General features: G+C 43.4%; 1 protein-coding gene across 4 annotated transcripts in view; it reads left to right on the top strand.

Moving 5' to 3' along the window:
* The window catches only part of LOC124253313 (adhesion G protein-coupled receptor B1-like), a 76983-nt gene that overhangs the window by 34524 nt on the left and 22229 nt on the right, over positions 1-20230 (top strand). For 2 of the 4 annotated variants that reach the window (XM_046687072.1, XM_046687064.1), the window contains exons 3-12: positions 7792-7884; positions 9682-9822; positions 11005-11112; positions 12187-12270; positions 12571-12804; positions 13246-13461; positions 14138-14272; positions 14992-15090; positions 16756-16850; positions 17477-17659. In XM_046687072.1, the coding sequence (XP_046543028.1) occupies positions 7792-7884; positions 9682-9822; positions 11005-11112; positions 12187-12270; positions 12571-12804; positions 13246-13461; positions 14138-14272; positions 14992-15090; positions 16756-16850; positions 17477-17659 (1388 nt within the window). The remainder of the gene's footprint in view (positions 1-7791; positions 7885-9681; positions 9823-11004; positions 11113-12186; positions 12271-12570; positions 12805-13245; positions 13462-14137; positions 14273-14991; positions 15091-16755; positions 16851-17476; positions 17660-20230) is intronic. The other 2 variants (XM_046687078.1, XM_046687085.1) reach the window with 2 other exon arrangements.

Here is a 20230-nt window from a genome sequence, read left to right as displayed (position 1 = left end):
GGATAGCCATCTTCCCCGAGTACTGGCTTCGAACCTGCCTTGCCAGCTCCGGGCTAGTGACCATGTCGAACTCCAGAGAGATGTTGTCGATGGTATAACTGGCCTCATCGCCGTTCGGCGTACGGACTACTTTGCTGTAGTCGTTAAACGTGAGCTCGTATTCAAGCCTATCACCCAGCGCGGCCTGGTAAAACGGCGCGTGTCCCGTGAGCAACTCGAAGTCGAGCGGCACGCAGAACCCGTTCTCGTACGCTTGGGCGATGGCCTTTTCACCGTCCGATATCTTGTCTAGCTGGTCTTGCGTGAAGCCATACCCCATACGCAACCGAGTCGATTTGCTGATACCTTGGTACACGTCATTGACGCGTTCTCCCTCGCTTTCCAAGAGGTCCCCGTATAAGTGAAACACGTCACTGTCGTCGATGCTCAGCACCTCGTTACCACTGATCTTGATGGTGGTTTTCTTGATGATAGCTCGACCTACATTCTGCACTAGCTCACGTTTGCCGTTGGTGGAGGTCAACGTGAGGTTGAACGCCAGTCGAACCGTGCCTGGTACAATGAGGTCATTCTCGCCAAGGTTTGGGAATCTAACCAGCAGCGTTTGGTTCTGGTCTATCTTGCTGGGATTGTTGGTGATGGTCACCGACTGGCGCACGGCTCTGACGCCTAGAGGCTCTCTTGATCTTTTAAAGGATCTAGTTTTCTACCGTACATTGTTATATAAATGAAATATATAAGTTTTAATACTAAATAATGGCTGAATACATACCTATGGATGATATGTGGGATTATAGTGCCCAGGCATTCGAGGATGAAACCACATTCTCGCAAGGCAACGAACTCGTGAAGCAGGCCGTCAACGGGTTTTACGATGGTTTAAAAGGGGATAAAAATTACGTAGAGCCGTTGGGGCGAGACTATTCCAAGTTTTTTGTTGATGACAATGGCACGCTGCGACTGAGGGGTCGCCCGGAGATCGATCTCATGAATAAGCGCACTAGAGAACCGCTTGCCTTATCAACACTCGGCAGTCGGCATGGGAGTGACTTTATCCGCGATGAACTAGGCTTCATAGATTACGGGGGCGCATGGCCTAAGCTTCCCAAGGAGGCCGTTCAAGATCTGCAAGACGTCAGGGGCGCCACATCGGATCAAGACATGACTGATAACATTGAAAAGCTGTTGGCCACCTACCATAACAAACCCTTACCCGGATTCGAATTTACCGTTCGGGAACTATGGGGGCTGGACAAGGCCATGCAAACCATTCGCGGACATCTTGTTAACAACACGGCCAAACTGGACGCGATAGACGACCACATCGCCCATGAAAAGGCCAAACTCGGTGAAACGGAGGATGAGTCTCTGAAAGCCACCATCGAGGAACGAATACGTAATTTGGAAGAGGAAAGGAAGACCCGGCTGGAAACGGCATCCTCCTTCCGAGACCAGCTTCGATCCCAGGTCAGCCGTGTGCGGGAAACCGTTGATCGAGTCCTCTACCAGGACACCACGCTAGCTGACAGGATTCGGATACTGTTCCGGGAGCAAGGGATCACCATCGCCAACATTCTGACTGCATTAGGCTTCATCATATCAACCCTGGTGGTGTCATTGACAGGGGGTAGTGGCAACCCAAGTGGTTTGGGGCGTCAAATCCTGGATAAAAAAAACTCGTGGAGGCCCTGGCTAAACTGGCTTGTAAGGCCGCCGAAACCCTACCCGGCATCCTGGGTAGCATCGTCTCATGGTTGCTGGGTTCTTTGGCTAAGACTGCCACATGGCTTAGTCAAAACCTGTGGGCAGCAATCGTCGCCGTGGCGGGTTTGGTGTACGTAGCTGCTAAGGAATTTTTTAACTAAATGAGCCCCAAAGCTACCCCACCAACCACCAAGGCCGTTTTACGGTCGATGTGCTGCTGTGTGTGTGACCCCACAGGGGGTGTTGGTTGAACCCTAGGCTCCGGGGGTGGTGCCACTATACCCGTTTCACCGGTCGTGGGTGGTGAGATGTGGGGGGTGTTAGCATCGGGGTTGACGCCTAACTTTTGGCCTGCCGTGGCTATGACTATTTCGTTGTTGTAGCCCACCACTTTTTTTACTCTTAGTTGCATATCGCTCGGAGCCATGTACAGCCCCACGTGGAAGACGAAGTCGACTTTCGACCTGGCGTATTCCAACACGTCTTGGTAGCGTTTGATGGCACTCGGGAGATCAACTGGAGCATTGATAGCATCCTCAACGTTGACAACGAACTGTTTCTGAGCGTCGTAAGCAGTCCCCTTACCGAGGATGTTGGAACGCGTTTGCATCTGCGCACCCAACAGCGCCCACACGTACGTTCGAATCGAGTCGTTCAACCTGATTACCCTGGCACGAGTAAACCCTTTCGACGTGTCCAACATAAACTTTTTCCAGTCATCCGCTGCCCCCTGCTCGAACCTCCAGACTCGGTAATCCTTGCTGTTGTTGAAAGCCATGTAACGGTCATCCCACTCGTTGGTTGTGAGGTGATGATACGACTTGTATCCCCATTCTTTCAACTTCTCGCTGGCATCCACGAGGTGCATGTTGTGAACGATGGGATACCCAACCCGTGGTTCGGTCCCGGCAAACGCCAATCCGTCTTCGGGTTCAGTTCGAATTCATTGCAAATACGTTTGTAGTCCCGCCTATCGTACTTGTTGTTTACTGCGTTCCATGCGTTGTCCTGTGGGACCGGAGCTGATTTCTTTAAGGATTCGCCTGACCTGGTAGTACACGTGGAACGTGAACACAGACTGACTCAGCGGTCCACGCCGAGTGTCGGTCAATGTCGCGCCACACCCCGTTGTAGCGCACCACACGTCGAAGTTGAGTTGATTCTGCCAGAACTGCATCGGGTTGTTGAACCAAGCATGAACTACCTTAGCGTTAGTGACCGAAAATTTATACAGGCTGAACACATCTAAAAGCTGGGCGTTGAAATACATCCCATCAGCGACCGCGATCTTCATGGGCGAGAAATCTACGTCCAGTTTAGGGTAAAACACTCCAGGGGAGTAAGACACTCCTTGGGAGTACATTTTATAACTATTATATAATGAGTATATATACTCTAACATGTACATAACACTTCCAGGAATAACGAGCGGCGAGGCCGTTCAGCTGATGCACGCGATCGATAATACGTCGGGTCAACTCGAAGTCGCACTCTGCGATATCACCTACCTACCGCAATGGACTAACATCAACGCCAGCAACAATAAGCTGTTCGTCAGTGGAGCTCGCAGCCAGATAACTGACGGCTACTACAGCGTGTGCTCTCTAAGCGATGAGGTTTTCAAACCCCTGGGAGCCGAACTCAAGATGAACGACTCAAACAGCACAGTGGTGTTAATCAACAACGGAAGAAACTCCTTGAGGCTCGGCCAGCCATTAGCGAGGACACTCGGTATGTCGTCTGACGAGATAAAACCACCAACAACCGTCACAGGCATGAAGTTACCCGACCTAGTACTGTACCGAGAGCTGTACATTCATGTCGGTCAGGTGAGCACAACGTACAACATTCAAGGGGGTCACCCTTCCACTATACTGAGAGCCGTACCGGTGAAAACGGAGAAATACAACGACGGTAGAACCGAGTCGTTTTCACCGTGGCAGTATAAGAGGTTGACTCAGGGCAACATACCTGAGCTGATAATATCGGTGTTAGATATAAATCATAAACCCGTGAATATAGGATACCTCAGCTTAACGCTTCACATAAAATGACCAGCGCACAAGGGCCCGGAGTGAAAAAAATGCGTCAATGTGGGGATCTCCGACCTTGGGGACAAACGCGGATTCGACACTCCCGGAGTAGATGGTAAATTGTACGCCTTGCAACTGAAAAACAACATTTACAAACGCGTTGAAGTCCCCTCCGGTGGAGCCGGAGTAGATACCACAAGAGCGACAGTCAACACTCGGTACACCCTAGTCACCACCGGGGATGATAAATGGATAATATACCCATCGTTCGGGGGCAAACTGTTCGACTTAGACGATGTTGAGAGCACTACCATCGCCCGAAACAAGCCATGTACACTCGTCTTCACCGAAGATGACAAGTGGGTGTTGTTACCCGATAAAGACGACTGGTTTCTCAATATTAGGCTCTGCTCCCCCCTATGTGTTCACGGATAACAAAGACAACCACCTAAACAAAGTCGTGAACAACAGAACCCTGCTCGTGGCTTACGTCCTGACTCAGAGACGTAGCGTAGTCATCAGCCCAGTGGCCAGTATGGCAGCCCACATGCTATCGTGTAAACCGGGAATGCAAAACGTGACATTGCAGTTGGTGTCTGAATTCGAAGGCTTGGTCAACATCCTGGAGAGTCTAACGGCAAACTCAACACTGATCATCAAAGTCTACCTAGGGGAACCATCACAGGGTGATGTCGAGATCGTGAAGGGGATCAAACTCGGGTGGGTGAAACGACACCAGTATCAAGTTTGCACAGTTTACGTATGGATGGGTGTCGGCTCCAACACCAGTCTGCAGGGTGGAAAACACGATATCACTTACCAAGATCTTCCTACCTGCCAACATACACTTCATGGGGGTGAAGTTCACCCCTGAACTATTATCAGAAAACCAGTTGGAAACTATATCGTAGTAGTATTATAGCAATGACCAGTCATCACCCCAACACTACGCTTAATGACCTAGGGGACACGGAGGGATTCGATCAGCCTGGTGAGGAAGGCTCATACGTCCTACACTTAAAAGACAATGTGTATAGGCGGGCGGCAATAGCTGATCATCTTCCCAAACCCACACTCGCGGACCTAGGAGACACGGAGGGATTCGATCAGCGTGGCAAGGAAGGCTTATACGTCCTACACTTAAGAGGTCGTGTGTATACACGAGTGCCTCTGGCAGAACCCAAGTGGTTGCTCAACATTACCCTCGCCTCACCTTATATCTCGTTAGACCAAGATGGAATATCTCTAAAATTAAGAACAATGGTGTCTTGCTTGGGGATTTCATTCCAGGGTCTGATATAATGCGTCCTAAGGTAGCACATTATGAAACGAACAACATGTTAGAGACACACTGGGGGGAGGAGTTAAAGTTTACCGGTCCCAATCTCCGTCAAGATCTTATGATTGCTAGGCAAAACTTCACAGTAATCATAGAATTCAATCTCCGCAGACGCGAGGTATCCCCGCAAGAAAGAACAGAACTACAATTTTTACCTGGGGTGACAATAACCTGGTATTCCCTACCTTTAAGACGTAGAGGTGACGACATACCCCTTCACCATTTCATTATACAAATGGATCCCCAAAAGGATTTTGGAGACACTTTACACTACAAGGGAGTTAGTGTGACCTCAGTGTTACCTATTAGCCTCTCACCTATTTCCCTGCACTACATTCGACGGTCATTAACTGAAGCCCAATTAAAAAATATCTAATGAGATATATTATAGGCACACAGGATGGGTCTGTACCCAGTCGTAGAGGAAGTAGCGAAGACGCTGGAAACCGTAGACGGGTTCCGCTTGAGACAGTTATGTGATGTAAAACGGCAACTAGAACAAGACCGTGACACGCGTAAAGCACTATGTAAGAAGTACCATAGAGCTTTCAATATCGTGGACGGGGCTGATACTGCCCTTATGACAACCAGCATGGGACTAGGGGCGGCAGGTGTTGGGTTGTTAGCTATCATCGTGGCTACCCCCGTAGTGCTAGGCATTGAAATAACAGCTGGGGTGGCAGGGGTGTTAGGGTTGGCGCTTAAGTTTGCATCACGCAGACTGCATCGTAAGGAATTGAAACACGATGAGATCAGGGTTCTGGCTGAAGCAAAGCTGAACACAGTAAGTGAGCGTATTTCCACGGCACTCACTGACAGTAAGATCTCAGAGGAGGAGTTTCGTTCAATTCTATCTGAACTCACAAAATATAACAAAATGAGACAAGAGATTCGATCCAAGTCTCGTAAATCTGCTATCAGTGAGGATGAGAAAAAAAAGTACATAGAACAGGGAGTACAAAAAGCCTGGCAAGCCTTTATTACAAACACCAAAGAGATTATAGGCGATTCACATTAAACTGTTTCATTGAGGTAAACGTGGCATAGCGACACAATAGTGCCATAGCGGTACGTTAGACGCAGCCCAGTATTTGATGATGCAATCCCAAGATAGACTCGTTAAACCAACCAACTTTAACCATGTCCCCGGTAGCTCAGTCGGTTAAGCGGCTCGGTTGTGAGGTATACATGTGGCGTTCGTATCCCGCTAGCGTCTCAAACTTTCTTATAGTAGGGGTAATGGTAGCAAGAGCTAAGGCTCCGACCAAAGCCTTATTTCACAAATAAGGCTTTGCAGAGGTTTTGTTGGACCTGGTCCAAAACCCCCATTGTATATACTACTACAACTGTTTCCAGAACCTTTCACTGGCATCCACTTCGGTACACCCCACCCGACTGCCTTGCCGATCGCTATGCTACCATGGCAGACAATCGTTTAAAACTTAATGTAACCATAATCATGGATGATGGGCCTATTGAGAACCACTCATGACACCTACCAGTTCTTTATTGTTATTTCTGCAAGTCGATTGAAACCCGATATTGACCCTCAACTAAACAATATTGACACAAATTGCTGACGATATATCCGCACAAAACGGGTGTGTGGTGTCATGAGTGGTGCTCGAAAGCGGTCATCCCCACCGTGATATTGCTAGTATATTGCTAAACTCACTCACTCAAACTCATCCTGAGGCGTCTATATGAATGGAACTCTACTGTTTTAAACTGTTGTTCATTTAAGGCCTTGGCCTGTTATTTGGCTTCTTTGAATAATGCTCAAATGTTGATCCGCCTTTTACCATGTAATAGTTTCAGATTTGTGTCGCTGTTAAGTTTGTTGGCAATAAAAAATCAAAGTAGGTGTAAACTTGAGAAAGTTTTATCAGTTTTCCTTCAAGAATTGCGGGGCAGTGGCAAAATAAATGGTTTTCCATACAAGTTGTCATGGAAACCAATCTTGTCTTCATACAGAAATGGTTCTGTAAATTGAATTAAAGGTTATGGACTACCCTTGAGACTACACAGGAATATGGCTAAATAAGCCCCCACAGCCCTGACAGGATGTATACTCTGGCCTATTATCACACCTGTGTCATTTACCTGATGAAACAGGTAATACTTCGACTACAGTGACAACCAGAACTTTGCAGTGGAAGAACTTGGCACTTTCAATTAAATAAATACATGTATAAATATCTTTCTTGATAAATCTTCATTAACTAAGCATACTTTGCTAATATGAAGGCGTTCCATTTTGTTCACTTTGGGATTTTTTATTAAATTTACATCATGTGTCCTCAAAATGTGAGGAAAGTTGTTTCTTTTCTTTTCTTTTAGTAAGTTTGTGGGGTTTTTTGCAGTAAGACTCTATACATTCACTGAGTGCTTTCGTTTACGATAATTCGCCATATCGTCTATTTCGCCACTGATTTGATCTGTTCGTTTTTAGCATGTCATCTTCTGAACTTTTAAAATCGCCACAGAAACTGCTCAACCAATGCAAGTACTACCCCAACGTCGCGGCCATATTGAAATCGTGTTATAACAAACTGTTACAGGAAGCACGGATGTTGCGTGACAAATAGTTTTTATTTCATGTTAGTAGTGGTATGACTGTATTGTGGTCGTTTGATCGAGACAAAATAAGTAAATATTTCTGAATTTTAACTTAACTGCTGCTTGCTGAACGTGTCTTTATCAACATATTTTCAGAGTTCAAGTGCTCGAACACAACGTGTATAGAGAGAACTTTTGTGTGTGACGGTTTTCAAGACTGCGATGACAAGAGTGATGAGAAAAGTTGTTGTAAGTATTCTACAAATGCAGCACAGTCATCCATAGAGGAGGGGTGGTGGGGGTAGTCTAGTGGATAAAGCGTTCGCCCGTCAAGAGTTCGATTCAACAACACGGGTACTATATGTGAAGCCCACTTCTTGTGTCCCCTGCCGTGATATAACGGAAATACTGCTAAAAGCAGCGTAAAACCACGCTCACTCACTCACTTATTCCAAAAAGGAATCGCACAGGATAAAATGAAAATCTTGATTTCACGAATTACTCAATAGACATGCAAAATCATGAAACGATGTTGAGATTATCTACACTCTTCAAAAAAAGAAACACATAGGCGTTTTCAGCAGTACATTTTGATATATTTTGACAGCAGTCGTCATTTAGACTATTCTTACGGTTGAATTAGCCATTTCATGGTTGTTGTGTATTCCGCACAAACGCATCTAAAAAATTGTTTGTAAACGTCTGTCATAAAAAATGAAAGTGATGCTTGAAAGTGTATGTAGAAAATGTTTTGCACATAATGCACATGCGTAGAACCATCGACTATTAAAGGCTAAACATACAAATTTCATTTAATTGCGAAATTTAGAACGTAAACGAATGTACAAAATGTCAAGATTAAATGTTACTGACCGAAATTTCGCCATTGGACGTTTGGATGTAGGGGAGTCCCACTCAGCTGTTGCTATACACTTCAACGTCCAGCACAGCACCATATCTCCATTATGGCATCGATATACCTGCTTCAATTCGACCCAAGATCATCCCAAGAGTGGAAGGTCAATAGCGACCAATACTGCTCTAGAACGATTCAACCGGGTGTTTCACCCACGTCGCCAAAGAATTCCCGACCAAACCATCAGAAATAGTCGGGGAAAAGTGTGTGTGTCCAATGGTACAACAGGATACAGGCATGGAACCTGGCGACGCATGGAACGCGTTTGGTTCAGCGAAGAATCGCGTTTCCTCCTTCCGACGGGATGGGAGACAACGTGTCTATCGACGTCAACACGAATGTTTTGCGCCAAACTCCGATCGACAGGTGGACAGAATTGGTGGAGAAAGCATCAGGGTTTGAGGAGCCATATCCTAGGCGGGTACATCGAAGCTAGTGGTGGTTCAAGGCAATTTTACAGCAAATCGCTACATCGACCAAATCCTGTGACCTCACCTCCTCCCACTTTTTAACCGTCAGAGGGAGCTGTTTCAACATAACGCTCGCCCCAACACAGCCCGCCAATTGTGTTCCTTGGCCTTCCAAATCGCCTGATCTGAACCCGATTGAACATCTGTGTGACGAACTTGATCGACGCTGCCATAAATGTCACCATCGTCCTCAGACACTTGTAATGGCGAAGAATTTCCCCAAGCAAAAATCCGAAGACTTGCGCAATCCCTTCCAGGGCGAAGAGTGATGGCTGCAAGGGGTGGTGTTACCAGGTACTGACCTGGACGCCCACTTGTGTCAACACCTGTGCAGTGGGTGAACTGAATTAATGCTGACAATGACAACAATACATATATTCTTCCGTGTCGAATTTCCTTCATCTATGTTGACTTATGTAACCGACTTATGTACACTTAAATGCCTTTAATACATTTTCTATTTTTTCTATTTTCCTTTGCGTTTTTTTTGTAAGTGTGTGTGTGTGTGTGTGTGTGTGTGTGTGTGTACATACATATATATATATATATATATATATATATATATATATATATATATATATATATATATATATATATATAACACTTAGCTTCCAGTGTATATTCTCCTGTCGAGAAAAAATCACTTTCCTGTCTGCATAGTTGTTTCAGCCAAAACTTTTGGGATATTTTCAGCCAAAACTCTTGAGATATTCATGTGCCAGAATTCCAGCTCTATTGATTCGACATTGGTGTGTAATGGAGACGACGACTGCGGGGACGGGAGCGATGAGAGACGATGTGGTAAGCTTGTTTAACAATAGAGCAGACAAATAAGAGAAACTGTTATATTCAGAACATGACTAGCGTATGCAGGGCGGTGTGGTAGCCCTGTGGTTAAAGTGTTCTCTAGTCACGTCGAAAACCATGGTTCGATTCCTCAAATGGGCACTGTATGTAAAGTCTCTTTCTTGAGATCCCGGCCGTGATATTGTTGAGATATATCTTAAGGTGGCGTAAAACCATATCTAGTCACTCATGAACGCGATATAACGCATTACTTTGTTCCACTTATTTGGGGGTTGAATAGTGGTTGGTTCCTCTGTCAGGGTTAAAGCAAAATCAAAGCAAGCAAGATGTTCAATGGTCGTCTGGGATATTTTCCATTTCTCACCCTCTCCCTATTTGCAAAAATGAGACTATCCCTGATGATTATTTGACGAGGACACGTCCTGTGAAATTGAATCTTCAATTCGAATGGCCCTGAATCTCCTTGTTGGGCACACTGAACTTTATTGTGCCTGTGAGTCCCTTTGTTGTTTAACGCTGCACTCAGCAATATCCAAATATATGACGGTGGTCTATACAAAATCGAATATGGACAAGACAATCCAGTGATCTACAGCAGGGCATCGATTCCGAAACTGGGATTCGATGAACTGTGTCCACCAAGTCAGCTAGCCTGACCACCCGACCCTGTTAGTCGCCTCGTACAAAAAGCATTGGTTGCTGAAGACCAATTCTAACCCGGATCCTTAAGGGTATTGATTTATGTGAGACATATTCCAACGTGACTTCAATATATTAGACATTTCTAGATTATGTTCGGCACATAGCTTTTCAGGTGTATATGTTTCAGTGTTAAATATTCATGATTTGTATAAATGTACGGAACAAATCTTCATGTGCAGATATGCTTCCAATCTCGTCGTATTAATTGTAGTTGCAAAAGAAGCCATGCATAACGGTAAAACAAAACGTTGGAAGGGTCTCTTAGCGCGATTAATATGCTTACATAGAATATACAGGAATAAAAAGACGATGCGTCCCACATACATGATTAAGTTGACATGTTTTGATTCTGCATATTCAACAGGGTATTGCACATCCCCAACACTTAGCTTCCAGTGTATATTCTCCTGTCGAGAAAAAATCACTTTCCTGTCTGCATAGTTGTTTCAGCCAAAACTTTTGGGATATTTTCAGCCAAAACTCTTGAGATATTCATGTGCCAGAATTCCAGCTCTATTGATTCGACATTGGTGTGTAATGGAGACGACGACTGCGGGGACGGGAGCGATGAGAGACGATGTGGTAAGCTTGTTTAACAATAGAGCAGACAAATAAGAGAAACTGTTATATTCAGAACATGACTAGCGTATGCAGGGCGGTGTGGTAGCCCTGTGGTTAAAGTGTTCTCTAGTCACGTCGAAAACCATGGTTCGATTCCTCAAATGGGCACTGTATGTAAAGTCTCTTTCTTGAGATCCCGGCCGTGATATTGTTGAGATATATCTTAAGGTGGCGTAAAACCATATCTAGTCACTCATGAACGCGATATAACGCATTACTTTGTTCCACTTATTTGGGGGTTGAATAGTGGTTGGTTCCTCTGTCAGGGTTAAAGCAAAATCAAAGCAAGCAAGATGTTCAATGGTCGTCTGGGATATTTTCCATTTCTCACCCTCTCCCTATTTGCAAAAATGAGACTATCCCTGATGATTATTTGACGAGGACACGTCCTGTGAAATTGAATCTTCAATTCGAATGGCCCTGAATCTCCTTGTTGGGCACACTGAACTTTATTGTGCCTGTGAGTCCCTTTGTTGTTTAACGCTGCACTCAGCAATATCCAAATATATGACGGTGGTCTATACAAAATCGAATATGGACAAGACAATCCAGTGATCTACAGCAGGGCATCGATTCCGAAACTGGGATTCGATGAACTGTGTCCACCAAGTCAGCTAGCCTGACCACCCGACCCTGTTAGTCGCCTCGTACAAAAAGCATTGGTTGCTGAAGACCAATTCTAACCCGGATCCTTAAGGGTATTGATTTATGTGAGACATATTCCAACGTGACTTCAATATATTAGACATTTCTAGATTATGTTCGGCACATAGCTTTTTTCAGGTGTATATGTTTCAGTGTTAAATATTCATGATTTGTATAAATGTACGGAACAAATCTTCATGTGCAGATATGCTTCCAATCTCGTCGTATTAATTGTAGTTGCAAAAGAAGCCATGCATAACGGTAAAACAAAACGTTGGAAGGGTCTCTTAGCGCGATTAATATGCTTACATAGAATATACAGGAATAAAAAGACGATGCGTCCCACATACATGATTAAGTTGACATGTTTTGATTCTGCATATTCAACAGGGTATTGCACATCCCCAACAAGTACGAGAACGACAACACCTTCAACGACTGCAAAGCCAACTACAACAACAGTCATCAATCCTGGTGAGAGCCTTTTCAAAAGTCTTTTTCGGAATAGTAAACGGAACAAACGGTGACAAACAGTTATAAACACAGACACAGACACGGTTACAGACACTGAAAGCCTGCTTCATCTCACTTGAATATTTGTGAGGATTATTGGACAAGAATTGGCATTAGTTAATGCATTGCACACCCAATGTCATGGATTTAGATATCTGAGAGTAGTTTGCTGGTCCTCCCCGAATTATGTACAGGCAGCCGTGCTTAAACAGAATATTGCTGACTGTTGGGTTAAACAGCATCCACACAATTTTGTTTCAGCGAACATCACAGGGAAGTGCAATCAGACGGACCAGACGTACATCAGTGGCGAAACAGCAGTAGAGGTCGGTTGTATCTTTCAGCCTTCCACAAATCTCGCTGTTACCTGCCAGAAAGGAGATACCTTGATCTCACCTTCTGAACCTTCTGACAGAATACTCTACCAAACTCGACGTCAACCTCACTCTTTTTCTGTTCAGCTGAAATTTAGGCCAATCTTGCGCCGCGATAAAGGTATGCAAGACAAACGTCTTGGAGTAAATTTACTTCCTTTGTTATTCCATCGTGTTTATTCAGTCACTTATCTTACTGATGTCTGTTGGATTCTTAGTTACTAATTCCTTACCAATGGTTACAATGGACCTGTTGTGAAAATGTTACCTTACAAATCTTGCAAGCCTCAGGATTGACCTTTCTATTGTGTTGGTTCAACTTCCAGTTAAACCTGCTATAAATCATTGTTACCTAGCAATATTTTGAAATGATCAGCATATGTTGCAAAGGTGATGATTCATTTTTTTGTGTCCTTCAGATCCTCCAGATCCTCGATGACATATGTATCTCTGAAAGCTGACAAAATAATGAATAAATGTTCGGTTGCCAGACAATCCTTGTTTAGCACGTATTTTTTCGTCCTAGTCAATAATATGTGTCCTACATCTCTCTATATTCTAGGTAACTACTCCTGCAAGGCTACAGTGGATGAGTCATCTTGGGAGATATCCTTCTCCATCCAGGTGTTTGAAACTCCGACAGTGACGTTGTTCCCGTCTACTCTGTCCCTGCAGGAAGGTGATCAGAGGAACCTCACCTGCAAGGTTACCAACACAGGTGCTTTGAAGACGATCCCTGCTAGTCTGGTCTGGTGCCGTCCAGGTGGATCCATCATAGGTCAGTGTTAAATGTGTGATCATGTGGAAATGAATGTGAAATATCCCTGTAACTGTATACTGCCTCATCCCAATGACGCTCAATCCAGACACATAATCCTGAATCTGCTGTTAACATATGCATCTGTATATTGACAGGCCTTCAGCTAAGTCTTTAACTTCAGGATATAATTGACATCGCACATCCATTGTTTCGAATATGCACATAAAATGTCTCTTTATGTCGACCAGTTCCAGCCTTGGATGTCTCTATTTCATTACTTTTGATGTACAATGGAACATGGTCTTTTTTAACGGACATTCCAAAGCTGGTCATACTGCTTTTGCTCATATTAGTTTGACCAGGGTTACCGCATTCCAGAGACAAGTAAACATTAATTAGAAAGAGTACATGACATTTGTAATCTCGTGGCATCAATTGCCAACATGATTCAGTTTCCAGTTTTGAGCATGGAAGTACATGTAAAAATATAAATTGTTTGAGTTAATGGTTCTTTGGCATGTATATTTGTGCCATTGTTGTCTCTGAGGTAAAGTATTAATAGAATGAGTGAGATCTGTAAGAACTATTGGAGCTTACAATTTCTATGTTTCCATACAGTGGTAGGTGTTATATTGCCCAACACTGTGGCAGTGCAATCAGTCTGGTTGCTTACCGTTATATTTTTTTCTACCAGACAAATCGAAATTCGTGAGAGTGAGAGAAGGGATGGAGAGGCTGATGCTGAAGTCAGCTGACGCATCTGGAGACTACATGTGTGGTGTCACCAACTGCTCAGAAACAGCAACGCTGGTTGTCATCAAGCCAGGAGGTAATGGCAATATCTCCTTATCGAAATCCAGTTGGTCCCTGTTAAAGCAACCAGTGATTGCTAGTTTTCGGCAGCCCATGCTTGTCGTAAGAGGCGAATAGAGGCTGGTCTGACCAGCTGATTTTTTTATGCATGTCAATATATGCCAGGTGCGGTGATCAGTGCTCATAACATCAATCACTGGATTGTACAGAGATTATTTAAGGACGATTGTCATGAAGCTGGTTTATTGATAAGTGCGGCGAACAACAAGCAGACCTATCAAATTGTTTTGTTGTTATGGAGTAAAAGAAAAACTACTGTATGTCCTGAAGCAGTGTCCGAGACGGTAATGAACTGGCCGGTACCTAATAAATGAGATGGCTGATTTGGTGGTAATTTTCAATACTGACAACATGCGTGTAATGTTTCTCATGTTTGTCTGACCTGTTGAGAAATAGAGATTACTAAACGAGTGTCTGTCAGATACCATTTATCTTACAACGAGTTGTGTCAAAACGTATTTAACGAGCGAGTTGGTCATCACCACGGAGTAGCTTTTCACGGGATTAGAAATCGATCTCACACATATGTGTGATACCTGTTTTCTCACATGGGTTTTCACCCACGGGTGTGTAAGAACAACCTCTCAGTAGTAATCTCTTTGCAGTGTTAACTTAATATATATTTCCCTAGTAGGTATGGCCTCAGTGTATTAAATTCAATATAACTGCTTGTAGAAAAGCTGTGCCCTGAAATCACAGACTCCAGAGGAACAGAGTGGCCTCAGACTGTTGGAAATACGACCATGGTGCTGCCCTGTCCTGGGGAATTTCAAGGTTTGTGTGTTGAGGTGTTATGGAAAGCGCTGATGATATTTGACTTCTATGTGTTATAACATGCATTGTTGAACTTACATTTCCTTTGTGAAGGAGAGGCATAAAGCCTTAAATAGTAAAATGTGTGAGTGCTGAGCGAAGTAAACTACTGTTATAACGAACTCACAGTAACCACTGAAGTTAGCTCGTCAAAGGCGTAGTTCGTTATAGGCGTAGTACTTTATAGGCGTAGTTCGTTATATGTGTACTTCGTTATAGGCATAGCTTTGTTATAGGCGTAGTTCATTATAGGTGTAGTACGTTATAGGCGTAGTACGTTATAGGCGTTGTTTGTTGTAGGCGTAGTTCGTTATAGGCGTAGTACATTATAGGCGTAGTACGTTATAGGCGGAGTACGTTATAGGCGAAGTTCGTTATAGGCGTAGTACATTATAGGCGTAGTTCGTTATAGGCGGAGTGCATTATAGGCGTAGTACATTATAGGTTAAGTTCGTTATAGGCGGAGTACGTTATGGGCGTAGTACGTTAAAGGCGAAGTTCGTTATAGGCGTTGTTCGTTATAGGCATAGTTCCTTATATGCGTAGTACGTTATAGGCGGAGTACGTTATAGATGTAGTTCGTTATAGGCGTAGTACATTATAGGCGAAGTACGTTATAGGCGTTGTACGTTATAAGCGTAATACGTTATAGGCGTAGTTCGTTATAGGTGTAGTTCCTTATAAGCGTAGTTCCTTATAGGCGTAGTATGTTATAGGCGTAGTTCGTTATAGGCGTAGTACGTTATAGGTGTAGTAGTTTATAAGCACTACGTTATGCAGTAAATGGTTCAGTCAAACATTGTTTTGTAATATCCGCCTTTCATTTATAAGGGTGTTCGTTACAAACGTAGTTTTCTGTGGTTCATGGTAGTTTGCCATTGCGGCAGGACTATCGATACGGTACAGAGGAACCAAGGATTATACTAAGTGCGATAATGGGATTCAGGCCTCAGTCAGTTTATCCTGGCACCGCTGGTGAAAATCAATAATATTTATGTATTGTCCGAATATCTGTTCATTCCTAAAAAGTAAGAGAAAGGAGGCTGAGACCACCATTACCTTTCAGGAGTGAACATATACAAGACCTTCTCCTCCTTACATGAGATTAATAACATTGACAAACATTCAGTTAAACATTTGAAAACCTGTGTCGAGTTTGCATGTTGCATGCGAAGAGTCAGTGGCGTGTCAAAATGTAAATATAGTTCTGTCTATTTAATTGACAAACTGTTTCAATCCCTGAAGCATACTGGAACATGTATAAAATCAAAAATTTCCATAATCTATCATAATAAGTGATAATAATATGACCAAAATTGACAAATATACAAAGAGAAATTAAAATTTATTAAATTTATGCATTGCTTTTAAAAGTTTGTGAAAGTGATAGGATCATAGTTTTGAAGCTAGATTATGCTATAATGTCTATACAAATAGCGTTTGAGTGCCTGAAAGATGTTCTACGTCCAAGTGACAGCATTAAATGTGATTGAGTGTGTGAACGACGATCCAAGCCTGCGAGTCACAATGAGAGAAGGTCATAAACTAACCCTCAATATCTGTTATGGATGTATCCACACAATTAGATAAAACTGTTTGTGCAATGACCTTTTTTTAATCTTGAAGGTAACGTTCGACGTGTCTGTGACGTCACTGGTGAGTGGGAAGAAGTAAACTACATAACCTGCGTGAGAGAGGAGATAGCCCAATTAGAGGAAGAGGTTAGTTAACACAGCGTGGTTGTCAAACAGCGTCCTTGATACAAGTGTGGCGTGACGATTACGTGTTGATCAATGTTATTGTCAGATAACCCGTGAAGATCCAGGTTAGAATTGGTCTTCAGCAGCTTGTCGAGAGAGGAGACTAACAGTTGACACATGTTATCGTATCTCAATTGCGTAGATCGATGCTCATGATGTTGATCACTGGATTGTTTGTTCCAGTCTGGATTATTTACAGATCGTCGCCATAAAGCTGGAATATTAAACAACAACAGCAACAACAACAACAACAACAACAACAAAAAACAACAACAACAACAAACTTTTCTCATATAGCTGCAATCACTGTTAACGGTTGTGGTTCGTGAAGAATCCAACCTTTATAATAACATACAGAGGTTTTCTTCTTCTTTGATTTTCAAAGGAATCGTAAAACAATATTACCAAGAATAAACAGTCTGTGTAACTCTTGCATTTCGGCGTCTATGATCATTGATGGAGGAAGTGGTTAGGTAAACAACGAACCTCTCTGATGATACACAATTATGTCCATTCGTGGATATTTACTGAAACCGTTCAAGAATGCTAACACACCAGTGGTCAGCTGTTGTACCTCTTGTGTTTAGGTTGCTTCGATCACCGAAGGAGCTGTGTCCAGTGAAGCTATCAAGAATGTGCTGGAGAAACTGCAGGAGGTTACCAAGGTCAACGACTCCTCTGCAGGGGATCTCGAAAAATCTATTGACCTTGTGGATACGCTGGCCACTGCAGTGAGCAAATCAATTGTAGACGACATTGCTACCGCACAGGTATGTGTACACATATGTGCCTAAGCACACCTGTATCTATACACACAGGTATATGTACACATAGGTATATGTACACGAAGGGACCCGTGAAGGTCCGGATTAGAATGACTCTTGAGTAACCCATGCTTGTCGTAAGAGGCAACAAACAGGACCGGGTGGTCAGGCCCGCTGGCTTGGTTGACACATGTCATATGTTCCCAGATCGATGCTCATGCTGTTGATCACTGGATTGTCTGGTCCAGACTCGATTATTTACAGACCGCCGCCGTACAGCTGGAATATTGTTGAGTAGACGAAGGTATATGTACACACAGGTATCTGTGTATGAAGGTATCTATACACACAGTGATCGGTACACAGAGATATCTATACACAGAGGTATCTATAAACACAGGTATCTGTACACGAAGGTATCAGTGCACACCGGTATCTATACACAGAGGTATCTGTGTATGAAGGTATCTGTACACACCGACATCTATACTGTGCATGAAGATATCTGTACACACAGGTGTCTATGCACACAGGTAACTACACACACAGGTATCTATACACGAAGGTATCTATACACACAGTTATCCATACGTGAAGGTATCTGTACATACAGGTATTTGTACACACAGGTATCTATACACACAGGTACATGTACGTGATGGTAGCTGTACACACAGATATCTGTACACGATGGTAGCTGTACACACAGGTATCTGTGCGTGAAGGTGTCAGTACACACAGATATCTGTACACGATGGTATCTGTACGTGGAGGTGTCTGTACACACAGGTATTTGTACGTGAGGGTACCTGTACACACAGGTATCTATACACAGAGGTATCTATGCACAGAGTTATCTGTACAAAAAGGTATCTATACGTGAAGTATCTGTACACACAGGTATCTGTACGTTAAGGTATCTGTACACGCGGGTATCCGTGCATGAAGGTATCGATACACACAGGTATGTGTACACGTAGGTGTCTGTACACACAATAATCTATACGCACATGTATCTATACGTGAAGGTATCTGTACACATAGGTATCTATACACATACTTATCTGTACACACAGTTATCTATACACACATCTATCTATACGTGAAGGTATCCTATGAATGGATCACAGTGATGATCAGTGATCAGTGTCACGATACCGTGTTAGAGAAAGTGAAGGTTGTCAGAGTTGTGGTATCGTGTTTGTTAGGACAAAAAATATTGCATCAGTAATAGTATAACTAAAGTAGCGGAGTAAACGGAATCTTTGCAGCAAGACGTTGGGTACCTTCATAGTAAATGTTTATGATACTGGTAAACTAGAGGTCAGCTTGTTGCTGAATAGACAATGCTACTGAGTTATTAAACTGTATGGTACTTTATCAATAAAGGATAGGAAGTAATTTAGCATCTTGTAAGTAAAAGTGTCTGGCTAACAGTGTAAGGTACGTCGTTGAAAAGAAGCAGATGTGTGTTGCCTTGGTATTGAGGTGTTGGGTACTTAAGCTGTAAGATAATGGGAACCTGATTGTAAAATGTTGGGTGCTTTTGTTGAATACCTAGTGTGGGGTACCTTCGTAGTAAGGTGTAGGCCACCTTGGAAATAAGGCGTACTGTACATTGATAGTAAGGTGTAGAGTACCTTGGCAATAAGGTGTAGGGTACTTTGATAGTAAGGTGTATGGTACCCTGGTAGTAAGGTCTAGGGCACCTTGATAGTAAGGTGTATGGTATCCTGGTAGTAAGGAGTAGGGCACCTTGATAGTAAGGTGTAGAGTACCTTGATAGTAAGGTGTATGGTATCCTGGTAGTCAGGTGTAGATTACCTTGATAGTAAGGTGTATGGTACCCTGGTAGAAAGGAGTAGGGCACCTTGATAGTAAGGTGTAGATTACCTTGATAGTAAGGTGTATGGTATCCTGGTAGTAAGGTGTAGAGTACCTTGATAGTAAGGTGTATGGTACCCTGGTAGTAAGGTGTAGAGTACCTTGATAGTAAGGCGTATGCTACCCTGGTAGTAAGGTGTAGAGTACCTTGTTCGTAAGGTATAGAGTACCTTGATAGTCAGGTGTAGAGTACCTTGATAGTAAGCTGTAGGACACCTTGATAGTGAGGTGTAGAGCACCTTGATAGTCAGGTGTAGAGTACCTTGATAGTAAGGTGTAGAGTACCTTGATAGTAAGATGTATTGTACCCTGACAGTAAGGTGTAGAGTACCTTGATAGTAAGGTGTAGGGTACCTTGATAGTGAGGTGTAGGACACCTTGATAGTGAGGTGTAGAGCACCTTGATAGTCAGGTGTAGAGTACCTTGATAGTAAGGTGTAGAGTACCTTGATAGTCAGATGTATTGTACCCTGGCAGTAAGGTGTAGAGTACCTTGATAGTAAGGTGTAGGGTACCTTGATAGTGAGGTGTAGAGTACCTTGATAGTAAGGTGTAGAGTACTTTAAAATTGTTAGTAAGGTGTAGATTATCTTGGTGATAAGGTGTGGAGCATCTTGATAGTGAGGTGTAGTGTACCTTGATAGTAAGGTGTAGAGTACCTTGATAGTAAGTATATGGTACCCTGGTATTAAG

This window comes from Haliotis rubra, unplaced genomic scaffold, assembly GCF_003918875.1.
Source record: "Haliotis rubra isolate DU_JTF1 unplaced genomic scaffold, ASM391887v1 Scf1140, whole genome shotgun sequence".
NCBI lineage: Eukaryota > Metazoa > Mollusca > Gastropoda > Lepetellida > Haliotidae > Haliotis > Haliotis rubra.
The sequence above is the reverse complement of the archived record's forward strand: the minus strand, read 5'-3'. Positions and strand labels throughout refer to the sequence as shown.